At 40.9% G+C, this 20,205-nt stretch overlaps 1 protein-coding gene across 1 annotated transcript in view; it reads left to right on the forward strand.

Annotated features, from left to right (window-relative positions):
- The window catches only part of CSMD1 (CUB and Sushi multiple domains 1), a 1,664,412-nt gene that overhangs the window by 1,320,953 nt on the left and 323,254 nt on the right, over positions 1–20,205 (forward strand). Inside the window, 1 exon segment of the mRNA XM_032468715.1 lies at positions 3,255–3,342. Within this exon segment, the coding sequence (XP_032324606.1) occupies positions 3,255–3,342 (88 nt within the window).

Raw genomic sequence — 20,205 nt, forward strand, 5'->3', positions numbered from 1 at the left:
GCAGCATATGAATGTGGGGTCTGGGGAGCACAATTCAGCCAGTGCAGGGAGTCAATTCCACTTACATTTAAATAAATTACTGCTAGAAGAGCACTTACTTTTACTGTTTTGGTATTTGTTTCCTGTATGTCTTACAGCTTTTTTGTCCCTCATTTCTTCCATTATTGTCTTCTTTGCATTTAGTTAATTTTTGTAGTGACACGTTGTGATTCCCTTCTCGATTCCTTTAGTTATTTTCTATAGATGTTTTCTTTGCTGTGACCATGATGATTACACATAAGATCCCCAATTTATGACAGTCTGTCTTAAATCGATACCAGCTTAACCTTAATCACACACAAAAACTCCATTCCTTTACAGTTTCTCCCTCAACTTTATGCTATTGATGTCACAAATCATATCTCTCTATGTTGTGTGCTTGTTAACATAGATTTATCATTATTTTATGCATTTTTCTTTTAAATCCTATAGAAAATTTAAAAGTGGAGTTGAAATCAAACTTACAAAAGTGTTTTTTTTTTAAATTTCACCCTGTATTTGCCATTACCAGAGAACTTTGTATTTTTATGTGGCTTTGAGTTATTGTCTAGTGTCCTTTTATTTTAACTTGAAGGATTCCTTTTAGCATATTTTATAGGCAAGTCTAGTAGTAATTAACTCCCTCAGCTTTTATTTTTCTGGGAATGTCTTGTTGTTTCTCTCATTTTTGAAGGATAGTTTTGCTGGCTATAAAATCCTTCACTGACAGAGTTTTCTCTTTCAACACTTAAATGTATCCCCCCACGGCCTTCTGGCCTAAAAGATTTCTGCTGAGAAATCAAGTGATAGTTTTATTGAAGATTTCTTGTTGTTTTTGATGAGTTGCCTTTCCCCTCCTGTTTTCAATATTCTTTCTTTTTTGAGAGATTGATTATGTGTCTCATTGTGAGTCTTTTTGAGTTTTTCCTACTTGGTGTTCATCGAGCTCCTTGGAATTGTATGTCTGTGTCTTTCCTGAAATTTAGAAGTGTTCAACCATTATTTATTCAAATACATATTTAAGACAGTTTTTTTTTTTTTTTATTCTTTGTCTAGGATGTCCAATGCATGTATTTCTTCAGGGACTATTTCTGGGGATTAATTTTGTGTTTTTGAATAGGCCATGTTTCCATATTTCATTGTATACCTTGTGGTCTTTGCCAATAATTGGGCATTTGAAAGAAAGAGCCACCTCTTCCAGTCTTTGAAGAGTGGTGAGGAAGACTTTCACTAATTAGTGGGCCACTGAGCCTTGAGATCAGCCTGAGGTGAAGAATCTTCTCAGGTCTTTTCTGGGCATGTGTCCCATGTGTGTGTGTGTGTTTCTCCCCCAACTGCATTAAATATCTTAATTTTACAGAAAGCCTCAACTGAGCCTCTTCTCAGGGTCTTTGTGCCCTGTGGTGTCCCATTGCCTGTGATCTTCTGCCTCCACGTGGTTGCAGCCCCTGTGCTGTTCTTCATGCAGCAGTGCCCACTGCTGTCTTCCTTGGCTTCCAGCCATCATTCCCCAACTGATGTCTGAGTCAGACAAGGCAGAAACTAGACCTTCAAGCACTGTGGCCTCACAGACAGACCAGGACAACGTTGTAAACATTGTTCTCTTGGTCGTCTGTCTTCAGGTGGGGAACCAGGAAATGGGCCATGTCTTCTCAACAGTGCCACGTCAGGGAGTATGTGGGGCAAAAGCAAGTAAAAATTTCCTGAAATCTTTTACCATTATGAATGTGGCTGTTTCCTTATTGGATGTTTGTTCAGTAGCTTTAGATCTTTGACTAGTTTCTAGAGCCCCTGTGAAGTTATTTTAGTCCAGCTGTGGTTGTTTATTTGAGGTTCCCATGGGGGAATAAGGGCCAGGGGCTTCCTGTTCCATTGTCTTGCTGATGTCACTACCCAGCTTGCTGGATTTTTTTTTAATGAGAAAATTAAATATTTAGGAAAGAAAATTTTATATTCTGATAAGATTAGTATTTAATGAAAGCTTATATCCATATCACAATTTCATCCTAGTCTAGCAATAAAAACTAAATCTTGCTTTAATTATTAGTGCTTTTTTATGCAGAAATCAAATGTTTAAGGTTTTAAACAAATGCTAAAGGAGGTCAGTATCTACCCAGACTTTTTTTCCCTTCTTATAGGGTTATTTGAAACATATGTGAGCATATTTATATTTATAAGAATGCTTTTCAGGTTCAGATAATCAAGCCATGTATTCAAATGGGCTTGAGCTGTGGGAAGTATATGGATCATCCAACAGGATGTTCAGAGGCAGTGTGGGTTTCTGAGCTGGTCCGTGTTCCTGCCTCAGCTATGATATCAAGGGTCCTGGTTCTTGTTGTATCCCTTCTACTCCATCCATGCTGTTGCCTCTGTCATCGGACTGTAGCAAGATGGTACTGACAGTTACACATTTGAAATCCAGACCTGGTAGGGTCCAGAGTGAAAAAGAGATGATCTCTATTAGCTAACAGGAATGTCTTCCCAGAAGCACTCCTGCAGGTTTCCTCTCATGTATTACTGAACTGAGTTGAGTCACAAGACCACTGTTGAACAAATTTCTGGAAAGAAGGAGGGAATCACCCTGATCAGATTAGACTAGTTAGAGTGGAGTGGCTATAGGAGTAGCAACCATTCTCATGAGCAAATTAGTCCTTTAGAAACTATCCTCTGACTGTACAACATCCCAACAGGAGGAAGGGCTCTGTATAAAACAGGTTAAAGAAATAAGTCAGCACATTTACACAAAAATACCATTACTTTCTCTACTTCAACGATAAGCTCACTTGATGTTTAAAATACAATAGGTAATTTAATGTAAAGTATCTATTATGTAGATCTTAATAATTAACATCTTCATTTCATCTATGGCAATGAGTGAGGGCTTTCTTCTATATAAGCTATTTATGGCATGATGCTCTTTTTTCCCTGTTACACTATTAATTATAACTTGTCATAAAAATGATCATAATGAGAAAATGTTTTTAAATTAAATTTAGACTTCTTTAGTAGAGGAAAGAGTTCCAGCCAAAGATCATTGACCTCCTGGGTGAGACGTCTTTGTCTTTCAGGAATAAGAATAGATTTTTTTCTAATTGAACTAAATTTTCTTAATTCTTAAAAGAATCACATTTTAAGTGCTCATTATTTAAGAACCAAATCTACCTAATATACATTTATTGACTGAATGTTTCCTGAACAACTCCATGAAAGTATAATAATGTTTCTTTCTGTTGTAGTAAGTCAAGGAGGTGTTGCTTTGGTCTCTGACATGTGTCCAGATCCTGGGATTCCAGAAAATGGTAGAAGAGCAGGTTCCGACTTCAGGTAGGAAAAAAAGTAACTATTTGAATAACATATTATTTTCTAGCACACATGTAATTTCACCTTGTAGTTTTAACTCTTTTTCCTTTTGATTTAAAGATATGACTTCTCAATTATTATACAACTATAGTATCTCTAGAAGTCTAAAACACACTGTGCTGAAAGTTCCAGATCCTCCAGAGTTTCCTTTCACTATATAAAGCAGTATTAAAAATTTAACTCTAAATGGATATGATCAAAATCTGTATCTGGGTTTTTTTTCCTGTTTTTAATTTGTTACCTTTCCATATTCTGATGCCTTTTGGTTAATATTTAAAAAAATGGTGCGAAAATATAACTTTAGCTTCATGATTATTTCATTAAATAAACTTTTATAATAATGAATATGAGTGGCAGTCAACACAGTTTATTTCAGAAAATGTTATGATTCATTTTACTGAGATTATGATTACTAGAGACTTCTTTACAGTTGATACATTATAAATGTAGTAGTGATTATAATAGTGATTTTTTTAGATGTTTGCATTTCTTTCAGTTAGTTCAAGAAACTGAGTATTTTTCAACTTACAAGATGGATACTGGCATTAGGAGTAGGCTGCAAAATAGAAGAGTAAAGGGCAGCAAGAAATATGTTTTTCTTCCTTATAATCTCACTATTTTTGAGAAAGAAAAAAATAAAGATATGTGTAGAGAGTTTAGCCTACTAAAGGGAGCTAATAATTGAAAGTAGTGATACTATTAGAGAAGGAAGAAGAAACGTTACTCATCACATTGCAATAGCAATGGTATTTTTTTTTAAAGGATAGAGAATAGTAAAATTATCTGCAGGGTGGCTGTAATGGAACTGGTAAAATGATATGTACGTTTTTACATGGAAAAGAGACAGAAGTATACGTGTGCTACTGAAATACTTTTGACTTCATGGTGGAGTCTGTCCTGTTTCAAATGGAACAGACAGTTGGAACGGTTACAGGTTAAATATCACAAATTTTGAGTATATATTAAGCGGCTAGTATTTCAGCTTAAGTTCCTTTGAAGCAGGGCCTGAGTTGGGTATTTTTATTCAGGTGACATTTTGGAAAAGTGCCCTCTGGTTAAAGGGAATGGAGAAAGCAGGACAGGGTCAGAATAGGAAGCTGAGCAGGAAGCTGGTTTTAACTGGGGATTAGCTTCAGTCTCAGTCTGTGGGGGAATTCCAGGGCACATACTGTCCACCTTTTGTGCCCAGCTTCCTTCCCTTTCATCACTGGCTTCCTCCATTTGGCTCAAGGAAGCTTCCCAGAGCAGGGGTTGCTTAGAGTAGTTACTAGCACCCCAGGGGGCATGGTGTGTCCAGTTGAAGACATTCTGGAATTTCATCTCTTTTAAAAAGAAGCACATAGATGAAATTTACAAATTTTTGCTAGAACTCATAGACCTTTCTATCCTATTTATTATTTCTTTCTTATTTCAAAAGTCACCTCCTCCATTTCCCCCCACCCAGAGAAAGAAAAGTGTTCTTCATGCCTTGCTTCCAGAAAACCTCACACGTCCCTTCATTAGAGTTACAGAAATAAATCTTTACTATGCATTTTACATGTCCATTTCCCCCACCAGCCTAAGCTTTTCCAGGACAGGGATAGAACCTTGTTCATCTCTGCCTCCTTAGTGACTGAAATGGTGCCTGGCACAAAGAAACTCAGTGGGTGTTTGTCCGATGCATTTGTGTGTGAGACAAATCGCTCGTGCAGTTCTTTGTTATCCCTGAAACCCCAAAACTTCCTTGGTCTGTTTGGCAGAGCTCTGTTTTAAAACAAAGCAAATTAAATTTTAGCTGACAATGCAGAACTGTTCAAATTGCATCGTATGTAGAGAACCAGAGGAACTGTTGAATCTTCAGATGTTAACAAGGAATTCAGAAATATTCAGAGCCGGTTTCTATTTAGCACAAGGGCAAGAACAGAACATTTTATTAGCACCTTGGGTGAATATGCTCGCCTTTACGCTCTGTCATCCTTATAGCAGGCTTATTCCTGACAATGTTTAACTTAGGGTAAACTTTAGCCATTGGAGCTGTGTTGATGTGTCTGGGGGGAAAGCCAGGCTGGGCATGTGCCTGGAGAGTCAGATAAGGGAGGGAGTACTTATCTCAGATGAGACTCTCAGTCTTTCACTTAGTTTTCTGGGGAATCTCCATGCTGTTTACATGTCTCCAGGTTTATGGCAATCGAATAATATAACATCTGAGAAAATAATTTGGAAGATTAAATTGTCTATAAAATTACATACAAATGTAAATATTATTTTTACCATGTGAGTATATAGTGTGTGTATACCTATGTGTGTATACACAGAACTGTGATAAGCTAGCTTTAGGAAAAACTCTTTTTGTAGATTTCATAGGACTTTCTTCCTAGATGATCTTCTCAACTACAAATAAATACAGTTTATTTTTTCTCTTGAATCTGAATGTATTTTATGTATTTTCCTTTCCTAGAGGAACTGGCTAGGACCTACATTGCAAGGTTGAGTAGAGTTGGTGAGACATTCTTGCCTTATTCCTGATCTTAGTGGGGAAGTTCTGATTTCCATCATTAAGAGTGATTCTAGTTACAGAATTTTCATAGATTTCTTTTATCAGGTTGAGGAAGTGCCCTTCTGTTTTTAGTTTTTTGGGAGTTTTTACCAAAAATGACTGTAGGGTTTTTGTGAAAAGTTTTTTTTTTTTTTATATCTATTGGGATGATCTTTTTTGTTTGCTTAATTGTTTAGTTGTTAACATGATTAATTACAGTGTTGGATCTTCCAATATTAAACCAACCTTGCATTCTGGGATAAAATTAACTTGGTCATGATTATCCACTTTATGTAATGTTGGATTTGATTTTCTAATTTTTCTTTTTTTAGATTTTTTCATGTGTATTCACCAGAGATATTGGCCTATAGTCTTTTCTTGTAATGACTTGGTCTGGTTTTGCTATCAGAGTAATAGTATTGTTCTCATAAAATTAATTGGGAAATATTCCCTCCACTGGAATATCCTGAAAGAGTTTATGTAGAGTTGGTAATATTTCTTTCTTAAGTTTTTGAGAGATTCATCAGTGAAGTAACCTGGAATTGGACTTTTCTTGGAGCTGTTTTTTTTTAAAATTACAAATTCACCTTCTTTTACAGACATATTATCTGTCACTACCTGAGTGAGTAGCTTGTGATAGTTTGCATCTTACAAGGAATTTTTCTGTTTTATCTAAGTTGTCAAGTTTATTGGCATAAAGTTACTTATAATACTCCCTTATCATTCTTTAAATCAGCAGTGATAGTACAATTCTAATTGCTGGTATTGGTAATTTGTGTTTTCTATTTTACCTGATCATTGGTGTAGAGCTATATTAATGTTACTGATCCTCTCAAAAAAAGTGCATTTGGTTTCACTAATTTTTCTCTATTTGTTTATTTTCCTTATATTTCATTGATTTCTGCTCTTTTATTATTTTCTTTCTTCTGATTACTATAGGATTAATTTACTCTTCTTTTTTCTAGTTTATTAAGATTGAAACTATGGTTTAGGACCTTTTCTAATGTGGATGTTCAGTGCTGAGAATTTCACTCAAAGAACTTCTTTAACTGCAACCCATAAATTTTATGTTTTCCTTTTCATGCAGTTCAAAATGCTTTTCTATTTTCCCTTATAAAAACTTTTGTTTTTCATGGGTTATTTAAAAGTGTGCTATTTATTTTCCAAATATCTTGAGGTTTTTTAAGGATCTTTGTGGTCAGAGAACATACTTTGTATGACTTGAATCCTTTTAAAATTTATTGAAAATTTTTTCTGGGCTAGAATGTTCTCTATCATGACAAAAATTGCAATTCACTGGAAATGAATGCATGTTTTGTTGTAGTTTGGTGAAGTGCTCTGTAAAGGTTAGGTCACGTGAGTTGATAGTGTTGCTCAAGTCTTTAATAGCCTTATTGATTTTGTGAATATGATTGTTCCATCCATTATTCCAAAAGGTGTATGGAAATCTTCTACTGCAATTGTCAATTTGTCTGTTTCTCTTTACAGTTTTATCAGTTTTTGCTTCATGTATTTTGAAGCTCTGTTATTAGGTACATACATGTTTAAAATGGCTATGCCTTTTTAATGAACTCATACCTTTGACGTTATGAAGTGACCCACTTTATCCTTGGCAATATTTTGTGCTTTCACTAATTTTTTTGCCTTATATTAACATAAACACTCCAGCTTTCTTTTGATTATCATTAGTGTGGTAAAACTACGTATAGATGTAAATCTGCTTCTTCATTCAATCTGTTACACTAGGTTGTTTTGGTTAAAATATTTTTAAAAATTTTGCCTCACTATGGTTGAAAAATAAATGATATTTTAGTATTTTTTAAATAATTGTTCATATTCTTTTTTGATACTGTAACAAAAATTTGCAAATTATATTCTCTTAACTGTTAGCTGCACTGTGAAATATTTAACCATACAAGAAATGTGTACTTCTTTACATTAAAAGCGGTTGATGCAGCTTTCTTCTTGAATTAATGTTTTATATGTGTATGATTTTGTACCATCATGAATTAGTAATTTGGCAAATAATCATACATTGAGTACTGAGTTGTTCCAAACCTTGATACATTTCACTATACAGTATCGAAGCTATCACATTTGTTATTATCATGACATATCTTATCAGAAAAATCTTTAAGCTCTGAGGAGCTATCAAACTCGTGGTAGCAGATACAAATTTTAAAAAATTCTAAATTTTATTGAGTAGTTTCAATTTGATCATGAAAAAAAGAATATAATATCTTAGTATTATAAAAATAATTTAATATTATTTAGTACTATAATACAGAATATTGAATATATAAAATATTAATGTATTAATATATTTTGTATTAAAATAAAAGTAAGTATTTTAAACACTCTAAAAAGGTCTTGCTACCCACTACAGTGATCTTTGGACCACACCTTGAAAGATATGCACTGGATATGCTGATTGACTCTATCCAGCATAAAAATTATTATTGGAGTTACGAGGAGAAAGAATAGATGAAGATAAGAACATCTCTTGAGATATTTGCTGTATTGCAACTAAATTAAAATTCTGTGTCGCCCTACTGGTAGTTAGGACTGTGCAGTGCTCCCGGGTGTCAGATGTGCAGCATCTAGGTCTGTTTATTACTGCTTCCCCCACATGACGGCAGAATCCATGTGCATTCATGTGCAAACTGGAAGATCAGCATTCTGTAAACATATCTGATACCCAATAACTGAAATGACATATGAATGTGCCTAGCATATAATAAGCTCGCCATAAACATTGGTGTTTTAAACAGAGAAAAGGGATATTCTTAATTGTTTAAAGTCTTTTTGAGACTATTTTTAATGAAAGGCAATTCAGTTCTTTCTAAATTCTTATAATCAAAATGAATGACTAACATATAATCCAAACTAATAACCAACATTGTCAAGATGAGTGGATGGAATTCATTTGTAGTTAGCACTGTAATTATGTGTAATTTCGGTCTGTTTTTGTTTGAAAAGAGTTCACTTTATTAGGTTGGTAAAATATTCCTCATCTGATTTTATTTATACTATTATTCTTGTTTCTTTGGAAATCTTTTGTTTTCCTTAGACAGTCTAAATATTCACTCCAGCATTATCTATTAAGAATTCTAAATAAAGGAAGCCTAAATACAAAGCTTTCCTATTTGGATTTAGATTATCTTGCAGACAGTTTTCTGACAGTTTTCCTCGCCATCAGTCGCTCACTTAAAGACAGAGTCTATTCATTAGAGCTGAATGTTTATGACCAGTTTGGTGGAACAACTCAGACACCAATACGTAAGGGATGGACTGGGGGGGGCGGGGGAGAGTTTATGGGTGGATGCTGCCATTTATTATTCATTTGTCTCCTATGCTGGTACGAGGCACACCCCACATACAGGCAGATAGAATTAGCCCCGTTTTTGCAAATACAGCTGTTGAAATTCAGAATGTTAAAGTAATAAGGTATCTAATCACGGTTTGAGCTGTGATTGGAAACTGAATCTTACTGACCTGAGTTTGTAACAAGGAACTTTGACCTTAATAATTTGTAATAAGGGAAATGAGCATGACTAAATGTTTTATCACCTGTCAGGACCTCTGGAGGGAGGTGTGCAGTGTGTGGACATCACAGAGTAGCCAAGTGAAGAGTCAAGATATGGCTGAAGTTCAACTTTGAGCCAGTATTGCAAGCCATGCATTCCAGCATGGGGTTTCCTGTGCTCAGCAGGAGGGAAGCCTTGTTCTAATTGCTCACTGAGACTTGCACAAAGGATCCACATGGGCCAGCAGCAGCGTGCTACACGCCTGCTCAATGCTATAGTCTCCTTGCATGCATGATGTAAATACCATGTATTATATGTTTGCAGAAATAGGGTGTATGTTCACAGGTCATAGGTTCTTTATGTATATTTAGAATCTTAAGATATCATTAAAATTTTTCAGGACATATAATAGGTCCTGAAATTGAATCTGAGGACCTCCCTGATGGCTCCATCTCTCCTTTTCTCCCATGTGAGCCCCTCTCACTAACCTTTACAACTGAACCCCACTTAATGGCAACCCTAGATTTGTATAAATGCACAAGCTGCAGTAGCTATCGTGAAACGCCCTCCTCTTCTTTGGAGTGGCTGAAAATATTCAGAATTTCATTTATAGATTGTGTATATACTAGGACATAAATATGGTGTTCTTTTCCTTAAGAATTGATTTTTATTAAGTTCTTTCATTGAGTTATTGTTTAAATGATGGAGGAATGAGGGCAACACGGGTCAGTTGTAGGCTGCTGCAGGTTTTGTTTCTGTAACGTTCAGGGTGTCAGTTAGACAGCCCTGTCTTGTGGATGGGGAGAGGCGTGGAGAGGTACCTGGGGGACTCTCCTTACCTCCATCCTGTACGTACACCTGCTTTCTTGGCTTGTTGGATTTGTTTTCTTGCTTCTGTTTTTTTTTCTCACTTGCTATATATAATAGAAAATTCAGTTATACTTTAAAGTTGGAGCAGGTGTATAAATGGAAATTCTGGCATTCTATTTAACATCAGTTCTCCCCTTCAGCTCTTTATTTCTGTGGTTCTGTGTGTCTATGTTTTCCATGATGTGTCGACACCATCCATCCTCTCATGTTGCTGAGAGACGTTTTATTGATGCAGAGCACAGGTGATCCAGATCTTATCATGATCCAGCCTTCACTTCCTTCCAGCCTTTGCTCCAGTGTGTCTTCCTGACCGTGTCTCTGAAACGCACTCTTGGTTCACACCCCATCTCCCCCAAGCTCTCCTTGCTTTGCTTTTGATTCCCAGCACCGACCAAGACCCAGGAAGATCATACACAGTTTTGACTTGACGCACATAATGCCATGTTATTCCCTTTCCCCAAAAGGGTGTAAGGTCTGTAAGGAATGGACTTGATTTGGTTCCTTACTGCACTCCCAGTGCCCAGTGCAGTTCTCGGCTCATAGTGAGTGTTCAGTAAGTATTTGTCAAATCATTCATTTCTATTTTGCATAAGACATGAATTTATATTTACATACCGTAAGGCAATGATAAATGTTGATTTGATATGCAGAATTTTGATTGACAGGTAAATTTCCAGATATTAATTATGCCAAAAAGATAGTTACTACTTATTTCTTCCATATTCTCTATTAGGCACCAAACTCCTTCTTTTTGCTAGATAATTCATGTATATCGTTGTTAGTCGTAAAGAGAAGAAGATATACATTTCATTATTACTGTTATTAAGAGATCATTGTATTATTCAGCCTGACTTTTCCCATCAAATAAGAAAATCATCAGTTTACTAATAAAAGAAACCAAATGCCGGGGTCTAATGTATAGCACAGTGACTACAGTTAACAATACTGTACTGTATACTTGAAAGCTGCTGAGGGAGTAGATCTTAAAAGTTCTCCCCACACACAGAGAGAGCTAGCTATGTGAGGTGCTAGCTGTGTTAGGTAACATTATTATAGTGATTATTTCACAGTATATACATGTATCAAATTGTCACACTATACACCTTAAATCTACACAGTGTTACAAGTCAATTGTATCTCAACAAAGCTAGAAAAAAAGAAATGAAACATGTTTAAAAAATTTTAGAGTCAGGATTAAGCCCGTATTTGGTGTTTTGTTAATAAGCAAAATTTGGGGACTATAGTGGGAGCAATAGGAAGTTTTAAAAACACTCAAACTAGGTTTCTTGTTGGAAAAGTTTCCCTGTCTTATGACATGATCCTTTTGCACTCAGTGTTCTCAGAGGAGCGAAGAACTGTCTTTTATTTTTTGGTACCCAAGCATCACCTTATTTCTGGATGTAGGGTTGGGTCTGTAAATGATTCCTTTACTCATCTGCACAAGTGGAAAAAACCAGATGCAGGGGGCCAATTCGGGCACCTTGCGTCTCTAAAGCGGGTTGGTGAGTGTAGACCTTTCCCAACTCCCTGCATTTGGATTTTCAACACCAAAGTGCTCTGACATGCTCCAAAATACTTCTATATTTTGAAAAAATTTGAGGAACATAGTGCCTTTTCTATGCCCTTTTCCCGAATGCAGGCTCTCCACTTCGTGCAGAAATTGCACTGCTACTAGGAAGCTGAAGTAGTCCAGAAAGGGTATTTGCCAACGACACTGCTCTTTCAAGGGGCATTGCCTGTATTTTGAAGAACTGCCTAAAGAAGTACCGATATTTTTCTGTAGACTCTATTTGAAGCCTTAATGTCCCTCTGAAAAAGGCACACTGAGAATGTTTCAGATCTCAGTTGTCTGGCTAAAGCTGTTTCTGATAAAGAATCCACCACGTAGGATTTGTGGAACATTCTCCCTCTCTCGCTCAGCCTTTAGAATATCTGTAATAGTAAGTTAATTTTTTTTTGTCAAAATGTAATACCCATTTAAATAGTTTCCTGGGATAACAGATCATTATTATCGAAGCATACATCAATTCCTTAATTTCAGATTGCAAAAGATAGTTGATTAGTTTATAGACCATGGCATGTTATCATGGTCATCAGAAATGAGACTTCAGGGATCCTTTAAATACTAGCACTGTTTAAAATGACCTTCTTGAATAGTTTGTGTGCCAGCTTCCTCATCTGTAGAAGAATGGGTTGAAGTTGGTGACGATTTCTGTGGTCCCTCGGAGCTGGAAAGCTCTGTGACCCAGAGTCATGTTTTTGCCTTGGTCTGTTTTAGAATGAGGTCCTGAACAACTTTTGTGATGCTGTTTGGGGGCACCAACAGCCTCTGAGGCTGGAGGATGCGTGTGAGATAGTCTGATGTGCTGAGAGCCGTCGACTGAGAACAGTGTTAATGCAGTGAGCTTCAAGCAGTGAGCCAGCACACTCATTTGGAGCCATTCTCCCACTCCCCCATGTTCCCAGTTTCTTTAAAGAACTCTTCAGGATCTCTGATTTTACATTTCCTTGCCAGCTATACCTCCATCAAACACTCTGAAGGAAGGAACAAAGGGAGAGAGTTCGTGGTCACTGGTCTCCGTTAAGGAGAGAGCAGACTGATGACTGGAGCTGCCCTCAATCTTGCCACCAGGCACACTCCAGTTACCCTGGGATTCTGACTTAAGTGATCACGGATATGACCTGGGCATTAGGATTTTTTAATTTTATTGTGTTAAAATACATTTGACATCAAGTTTAGCATCTTAACCACTTTGAAGTGTACGGTTGGGGGCATTAACGACATTCACATTGTTATGGAACCATCACCACCATCCAACTCCAGAACTGTTCCATCTCCTGAACTGAAACTCTGCACCCACTAAACAACAGCTCCCCACTGCCTCCCCCCACATAACCTGGTAACCCCCGTTCTACTTTCTGATTATGAGTCAGATCACTCTAGGGACCTCAGCGTTAGGATTTTTCTAAGCACCCATGTGATTCTAACGTGTGGGCAAACTTGAGAACAACTGGGCGACGTTCACCTATAATAGGATATTAGAGACAGGGGGTGTAACTACTCAGATGGGTTTGCATTTGAAAGTAGGGGTTTGATATCGTAAAAGCTGTGGTAGGAAGCATGTAGAAACCTCATCCTTAGAAGCCCCTTCCAGGACATTCCGTCTTTGCAGTGTGTGTCTGCGGCATAGGAAGTACGGGTGGACAGTTTGGTTCCCACTGCAAAATCCATGCCCAGTCCTGGCCTCTGTCAATAATGTTCTGGTAAAAATAATGAATAAGCAGCTTCTGTGGGCAGGAATCTAGGGGACCATGAGGGAAAACGGATGGACGTCAGAAGCCGGGGGCAAATATACAGAGGACATCGAGCTGTCTAGAATTTCTGGGTGTTATCCAGCTTGATGTCACAAGGTTGTGAGAAGGTTAATGAGGAACATCTCCTTCTGCCTGCCCTATGGGCAATGGGCACAGAGACCAGTTCAGGAACCGCACGGTGTAGCTCATTCTTCATGACAGCCGCCTTCCTGTTATTGTTACCCATTGTCAGTTTCCATCAGATGGCAAGTCTGCTTTTTAAATGCATTGAAACCATTCGTTTGAATAATAAAACACTGTTTTTGCAAAGGTTTGAGAGAATGTTGTTTATGACAGATGTGTGTGTCGGAGCAGAGGTGAATGGGTGTGTGTCTCACTCATAATCACTGCTCCTCTTGATTGGAGCAGTGGCCCCATCTCTTACCCCCTGGGCTCACCTCTGGTACCCCACTGCACCAGCAAGAATGCCTGCTCACCTTTGCCGAGGGCAGAGCGGCAGCTGGGGCAGGTAAGCAGGGGAGATGCCCCACTCTCAGGATCGAGCCGAGGAACCTCTGGTTGGTGTCCTGGAGCCACTGAAAGAATCCCTTTCTTTTCTTCCCCGTTTTTAAACTGAAGCGTATTTGGTTTACAATGCTGTGTTAACTTCTGGTGCACAGCACAGTGGTTCAGTTGTACATGTACATACACATCCTTTTTCATCACAGGTTGCAACAAACCATTGAATACGGTTCCCTGTGCTGCACAGGAGACAAGATCCCTTTCAGTGCTGAGGCACTTGACCCTTGCTGAGAATTGCTGGTTTAGAGCCCTTTCGTGTGTCTGTGTTTGTGTTTCAGGGCGGCTGGCTAGTTCACGGAGCGGGTAATTTGGTGAGTGCTCTTTGGACTTGACTCGGATCTGTATACAACCAGTCCACCCACTTCCCCCATCAGCTGCGTTCAGCATTCGTGTTGAACCGCGCTCCTCAATTCCATCCCGAGTGCTCCCTCACCTTCCTGTTTGTAAGAGCAGGGAGGAGAGGAGAGAGACAGGTGGGCAGGCCCCGTGGGAGACCAGGAAGCCGAGGGTCTCTCAGTGTTGGCTTACTGACGCCGTCTACAGCGTCCCACGTGTGTTCCGGAATTAACTCCTCAGCTCTCTTTACAGCGCAGACTTCTTTCTCAGCAAGTGCGAGGACCAGCGCTGCCCTTGGCAGGAAGAGAGAGGATGCCCTCGGGGTGGGGAGCCCCTCCTGCCCCCAGGCGGGGCTTCTCTGGCTTTGCTGTTGAGGGATTCTGGGCACCGAAACTTTGCTTTGTGACTTCTGGCTCTGATGAAGTGGAGCCACCTCTGGGAGGGCGAGACAGCCTTCCGGCCTGTGGACACCTCATCAGATCTTGCTCCAAGCAGACCTGGACAACAGACAGGAGAAAAGGAGCAGGAGATCCTTGGGCCTGTGGGGAGGACCACCACGAGGAGAGGAGCAGGACACAGGCTGGGAAGGCAGGTGCACATCCGCGGGGCCTTGACGCAGCAGGGCAGCGAGCGGTGGCAGGCCCACCTGGGTCCTGGCTCTGTACTCACTGTTCCCAAAGGAAGGGGGAGGAGAAGACGCAGATCCCTGCCGGGAGCCCTGAGCAGTAGGTTGGGGAATCCACTCCTGTACTTACTGATTCTCTAGATTCCTTAACCAGAGCGAGCTGAGCCCTCCAACCTGTGACGTGCACCTGAGATAAAGGGACAGACACAGAAGGAGCAGGAAAGGGATCCCTCTGCTGTGGACGGCCTGCTGGCGGAGGGCTCGGGGGAGACCACGTCACAGCTGGGCTCGAAGGATGAACAGGAAGGGACCTAACCATGGAGAAAGTGGGGGTCGGAGGGGGGCGGTGCAGTCCAGGCAGAAGGAAGCGCGTGCAGCGACCCCCAGGTGGGAGAGCCCTCCCTCGCCTCTCTTCCCTGGAGGTCGCAGAAACAGTGAGTGGTGAGAGAAAGCAAAGGTGGGGAGACGGGGAGACTGGGAGGGCCTGTGCCAGCCAGGCACCCCTGTGTGTTGAGCACCTGCTACACACCGGCCCCGCCTGGGTCTCCCTTGTCAGTCCTGGATCTGACGACTGTCAAACCGCTTGTTTTAACAAGGAGGAAGTGCGATTCAGAATATTGGGAGATTTTGCTCAGTGTAGATATAAGCCTAGAGGAAAACATTTGCCATACAGCTTCTGTGTATTTGCAGTTGTTTGCTGATCAATCACAGATAGAGGAGATAATTTCAGAGTAAGAGAAAAAGACAGTTTGAATCCATGTATCACATGATTTCGAGCAGGTGACCCCGTAAGTCTCATTTTTCTCAAATGGGATTGAGGCACCTGCAGTGATGGCTTACTGTGGGGGCCCGGGCCAGTGCCTGTCACTCAGTGGGTGGTTAATGATGCTTGTTTCCCTCCGTGTGCCTCCATGCCTGGGTGGCTTCGGCCACTCCTTGGGTCTGTTCATCACACAAAACACACCTTTGCTGCTGGTCTATGCTGCCCTCCAGCCCTGCTTGCCCTCCTGGCTGGGGCGGGAGCTGCCCATAGGCTGTGGGCACTCTCCCTTGCTCCTTCCCCTCCCTCCACCTCTGACATGACCCCCTGCCCCAGGTTTCAAGCTGCAGAGGAGAGAGAACAGCCCGTGAAGCAGCTCAAGGCCCAGAGTGTGTTCCGGGGCACCAGGAGATGGTCAGGCAGGGGCTGAGGGGCCGCAAGACAGCAGCTGAGATGGAGAAGGGCCTGCGGGCGGGAAGCACGGCCACAGGGGTGCCCAGCTCCTCAGGTGCCAGTGCCATCGGCCTCACCCGCATTCCCTCCCCCTGCTGGCCTGCTCCTTCCCTGAGTCGTGTGGAAAGGACTGCTGCCGCCATACGGACGGGTGGTGTGCATCTGAGGGTTTAATTTTTCTACTTGGTCAGACAATAACGTCCTCATGTTTGCTCAGCAGTGGACCCCTGTGAACTTAAGACATACCTAGAAGATTCAAATTAAATTTCCTTGTGGGAATAGTCACATGTTCTTTCCAACGCTGCGCGTCTGAGAGCTCTCGGAGTCTGAAGATCCTGGTCACTCACCCCCTCTTTCTCAGCGTTATTGTTGCGTGTATTCTGATGCTGTCAGGGGTCTTTGTTGTGCGGTTATTAACATACAGTATCTGAAAATCCTGTGAAATTCGAGTTTCTTTTCTTTCCTTAGGCTGGAGAGAGCCATCTGCTCTCTAATGTGCTTTTAGTGGTACTAAATTGCCTTAAGGCTTGAGGAGATGAGTCTAAAAATTGTGGCTATGAGAAGAAAAAAGTGACCCAGAAATGACACATTCTATGTGAAAATCAAGAGGGCAGTAAAGGCGTGGCGGCATCGCAGCGGCTGCTCGCGCCCCGCTCTGCCGCGCCGAGGTCCGGAAGGCCGTGCAAACGGCACTTCGGACGGCGTCGGGGAGAAGAGGCCCGTTCACATGACCCTTTGTGGCCTGGAATCAGCCGTGCTCATCAGGACGAGGTCCTCTGTTCGTGGAGAACTTGCAGTTAAGCGTCAAAGTTCCTCTCCCGAGTGGAGCAAGGACTCATTCACGGGAGTACCAGTGAGTTCTCTAAAACAGGCCCCTTTGGAATGGAGTCAGGCGGCTGCAGACGCGCTCGCCGGGGGTGCGGGGGCCGCTGTGCTTTGCTCCCCACGACCTTTCACTGCGGCGGCTGGTCGCACGCTCAGGAGATGATCTGAGCTGACACCGTTGCCTCCTGTTTGTCCTGCGTGTTCATTCCCCACGTACGTCTAGCACGATGTCGTTAGTGCGGTGAACCATGCAGGAGGCCGCGGGAGGCGTGGCGGTGAACGAACTCTGGCATTTCCGCAGGGAGCCCCCCTGGAAGCTGCCTCTCCGCCTGGCCTCTCTTCCAGCCTCGCGCCCACCCTGCTTCTGTGCTTTTGGGTAATTTTCCTTGAAGGAAACATTCCATGGAGCAAAGGGCTAAGTTGTCCCTTAGAGAGAGAAAGGACTAGGGGTGAAGGAGAGGACCTCAAATCCCTGAGCCTAAAGGGGACAAACTCTGGAGCAGGAGGGACCGGGCACCTCTTTGGAGGAGCAGTTGGAAAGTACTGTTCTGGACAAACCCGGCTGCTGGCAGTTCCTGAACAAACCACCCACTTTGAAGCCAACAGGGCTTTCTATGGCAGGTCTTCACTCTAGGGCACAGACACTCATCTTGAAAAAAAGTAGATAAATTATAGGGACCTTCTAAGACTCAACGAAAATTTCAGTTTCTGGAAATAACTTTTTCTTCGCGTTCACTGGAGGCAGCATGAGCTGTTTCCCTCAGTGGTTTATGCTTACTCACCTCACGGCCCCTTTGTTGTGTGAGAAGCGTCTCTTGCCCCAGCATCGCCCACGCATCTGCCTGACTAGCGTGGCACCCGGTGCTTACAAAGCGGCCCGTGAACATTGTGAACCAGGGCTGGTGAGTGTAATAAAGATCAGTGGAAGAAGCTGAAGGGAGGTGAGTTTCTTTGCTCCCTGTGTTTCTCAGTCCCATTGCACAGACAGACAGACAGACACAGGAGCCTCGGGAAACTGACTTATCTTTTTTCATTCACTCAGCATGTATTTTTGATGCCTGGGATGTGCCAGACACTGTCTCTTATGTGTGGGACTAGGACTTGAATCTAAATGGTCTCAAGATGAAGAGCATTTGAAGAACACTGGAAGAGTTCCTGACCGTTTTCCTTCTCATGTCTTTTCTTGGATCAAATATCAATTCTGTTTTTCTAAAGTTGGAAAAATACTTTCAAATTATTCCTAATACAGTTTTCTGAAAACGTTTTGGCACCTTCCTCCAGAAACTTTCTGTATAACTAATTTTATTTATGGGAAATACAGAATTTTTAATGATAAATTAAGAAGGAGGCTGAGCAGGAAAGAGAAAAGTGGGAGCGGAGGAGAGCAAGAGGGAGTAGCGGGTAGAGACGGGGAAGGTAGGAGGGAGACCCGTGTGATCAGAGCGGTAATAATATCATTTGCAAAGTCAGCTGCAGTGAGTATGAGAGGTTGATTTATATGGCCATGAATTCAGATGTGCAGAACGTAGTTTTATTTGTACTGGGGCTGTAATTGATTTCTTTTTCAAGATGCCCATTTTGTCTGAGTCAGAAAAGTGTATTTATTCACTCTTAAGCTTGTTGGAATCAGTGATTTCTTAGTCCATTGGGTCTCTCTCTCTTGATGATGTTAAGAGCCAGGGCCTGAGGAAAGGCTGTGGTGTCAACGGTGGGAAGCGGTTATGGCTTCACTGCCTCATCTCTGCCCGTCGGATCCCTTCATGATCGTCCCTGGGCCCCTGGCCAGGCGCACAGCCTTGCCCAGGCGTGCACCCCCACCCGGCGCGCACCCTCGCCCGGCACGCACTCTCGCCCTGGACAGGAGCTCTTTCTGAGTCTGTGGCTTCCTCTTGGTCAACCACGGCCAACATTGCTCTAATTTTAGTGTTTTCTGTTGTGTAAGAGTGAAAACAACGTGACCTAATGTATTTCTCCTCTTTGCTGCAGATGCAAAATGCCTGCCTTTGGGGCCTAGAAACAGTAGCTAGTTGTTTTGTATTTATGGATCTTTAAGTATGTTGTTTGAACTAGATTTTTTGACAATGAGACAGATATCCACTTAGCTGTCAATCTACCGATCCGTATATTAACCTACCAATCTGTTTATCTTGGCTGCTTCAATACATTCTATCGACATGAACCAGTGGGTTGAGGTAACAGGTAGTAGATCTGTATTACCTGTGTCCGTCTAGCCAGTGAGGTGGGTCAGAGCCATCTCTGAATGAAGGGGTAGTTAAGACGTCACAGCTCAATGACCTCACATCCTATTTTGAATTCCAATTTAATCTTTAAGTCACTTTTTTTTTTTTAGAAATAGTTGTAGTATCAATCTTAAATAAATGCACAAATAACCATTCTCTAGGGAACCATATTTAGAAATAGTCCATCCGCTTGAAAGTCTCTTCAAACTGTGGGTAAAGTCAAGTAGATGGTGACTAATAAAATGCCTTCACAATTCAGACATTGAAGGATGAATTTTTTGAAAGTGCTAAGCATTGAAGAAGTGAAAAATGTGGTTTTCTCTATTCTATTCTATTTAAAACACTGAACTATTAAGTTAAGTTTAGCCTAAATTTGGCCATTTGGATATCTATTATCTATGCACAACTTATATTGATCTTAAAGAAAATCAGTTTTCTGTTATTTCTGACAATTTCCAACTCCTAACAATTGTGAAAATTGAATGACATAATTAATCTAAGGTGTTCTAAATTTATTTGCCAATGATAAGATAATAAAATTTTTCTCTTATTTTCTTCTGAGTACTTTTCAGAAAACCGAGTTAGTTTTCCTAATGTTATACATGTATCTTCAAACATAGTAATCATAAAATCAAGTCATAAATAAAAAACTTCATTTATTACATATTTAAAGCTGAAGGCGTGCATGGATTTTAAATTGAGCTGGTTCATGGGCTAGATTGAACCAAAACAAAAGGCTGAAATAATAAATTAGAAGTTGGGTCGTCATCAGTTTCAAGCTCAGCCCTGTTCATGACAGT

Source organism: Camelus ferus, chromosome 26 (assembly GCF_009834535.1).
Source record: "Camelus ferus isolate YT-003-E chromosome 26, BCGSAC_Cfer_1.0, whole genome shotgun sequence".
In the NCBI taxonomy this organism is placed as follows: domain Eukaryota; kingdom Metazoa; phylum Chordata; class Mammalia; order Artiodactyla; family Camelidae; genus Camelus; species Camelus ferus.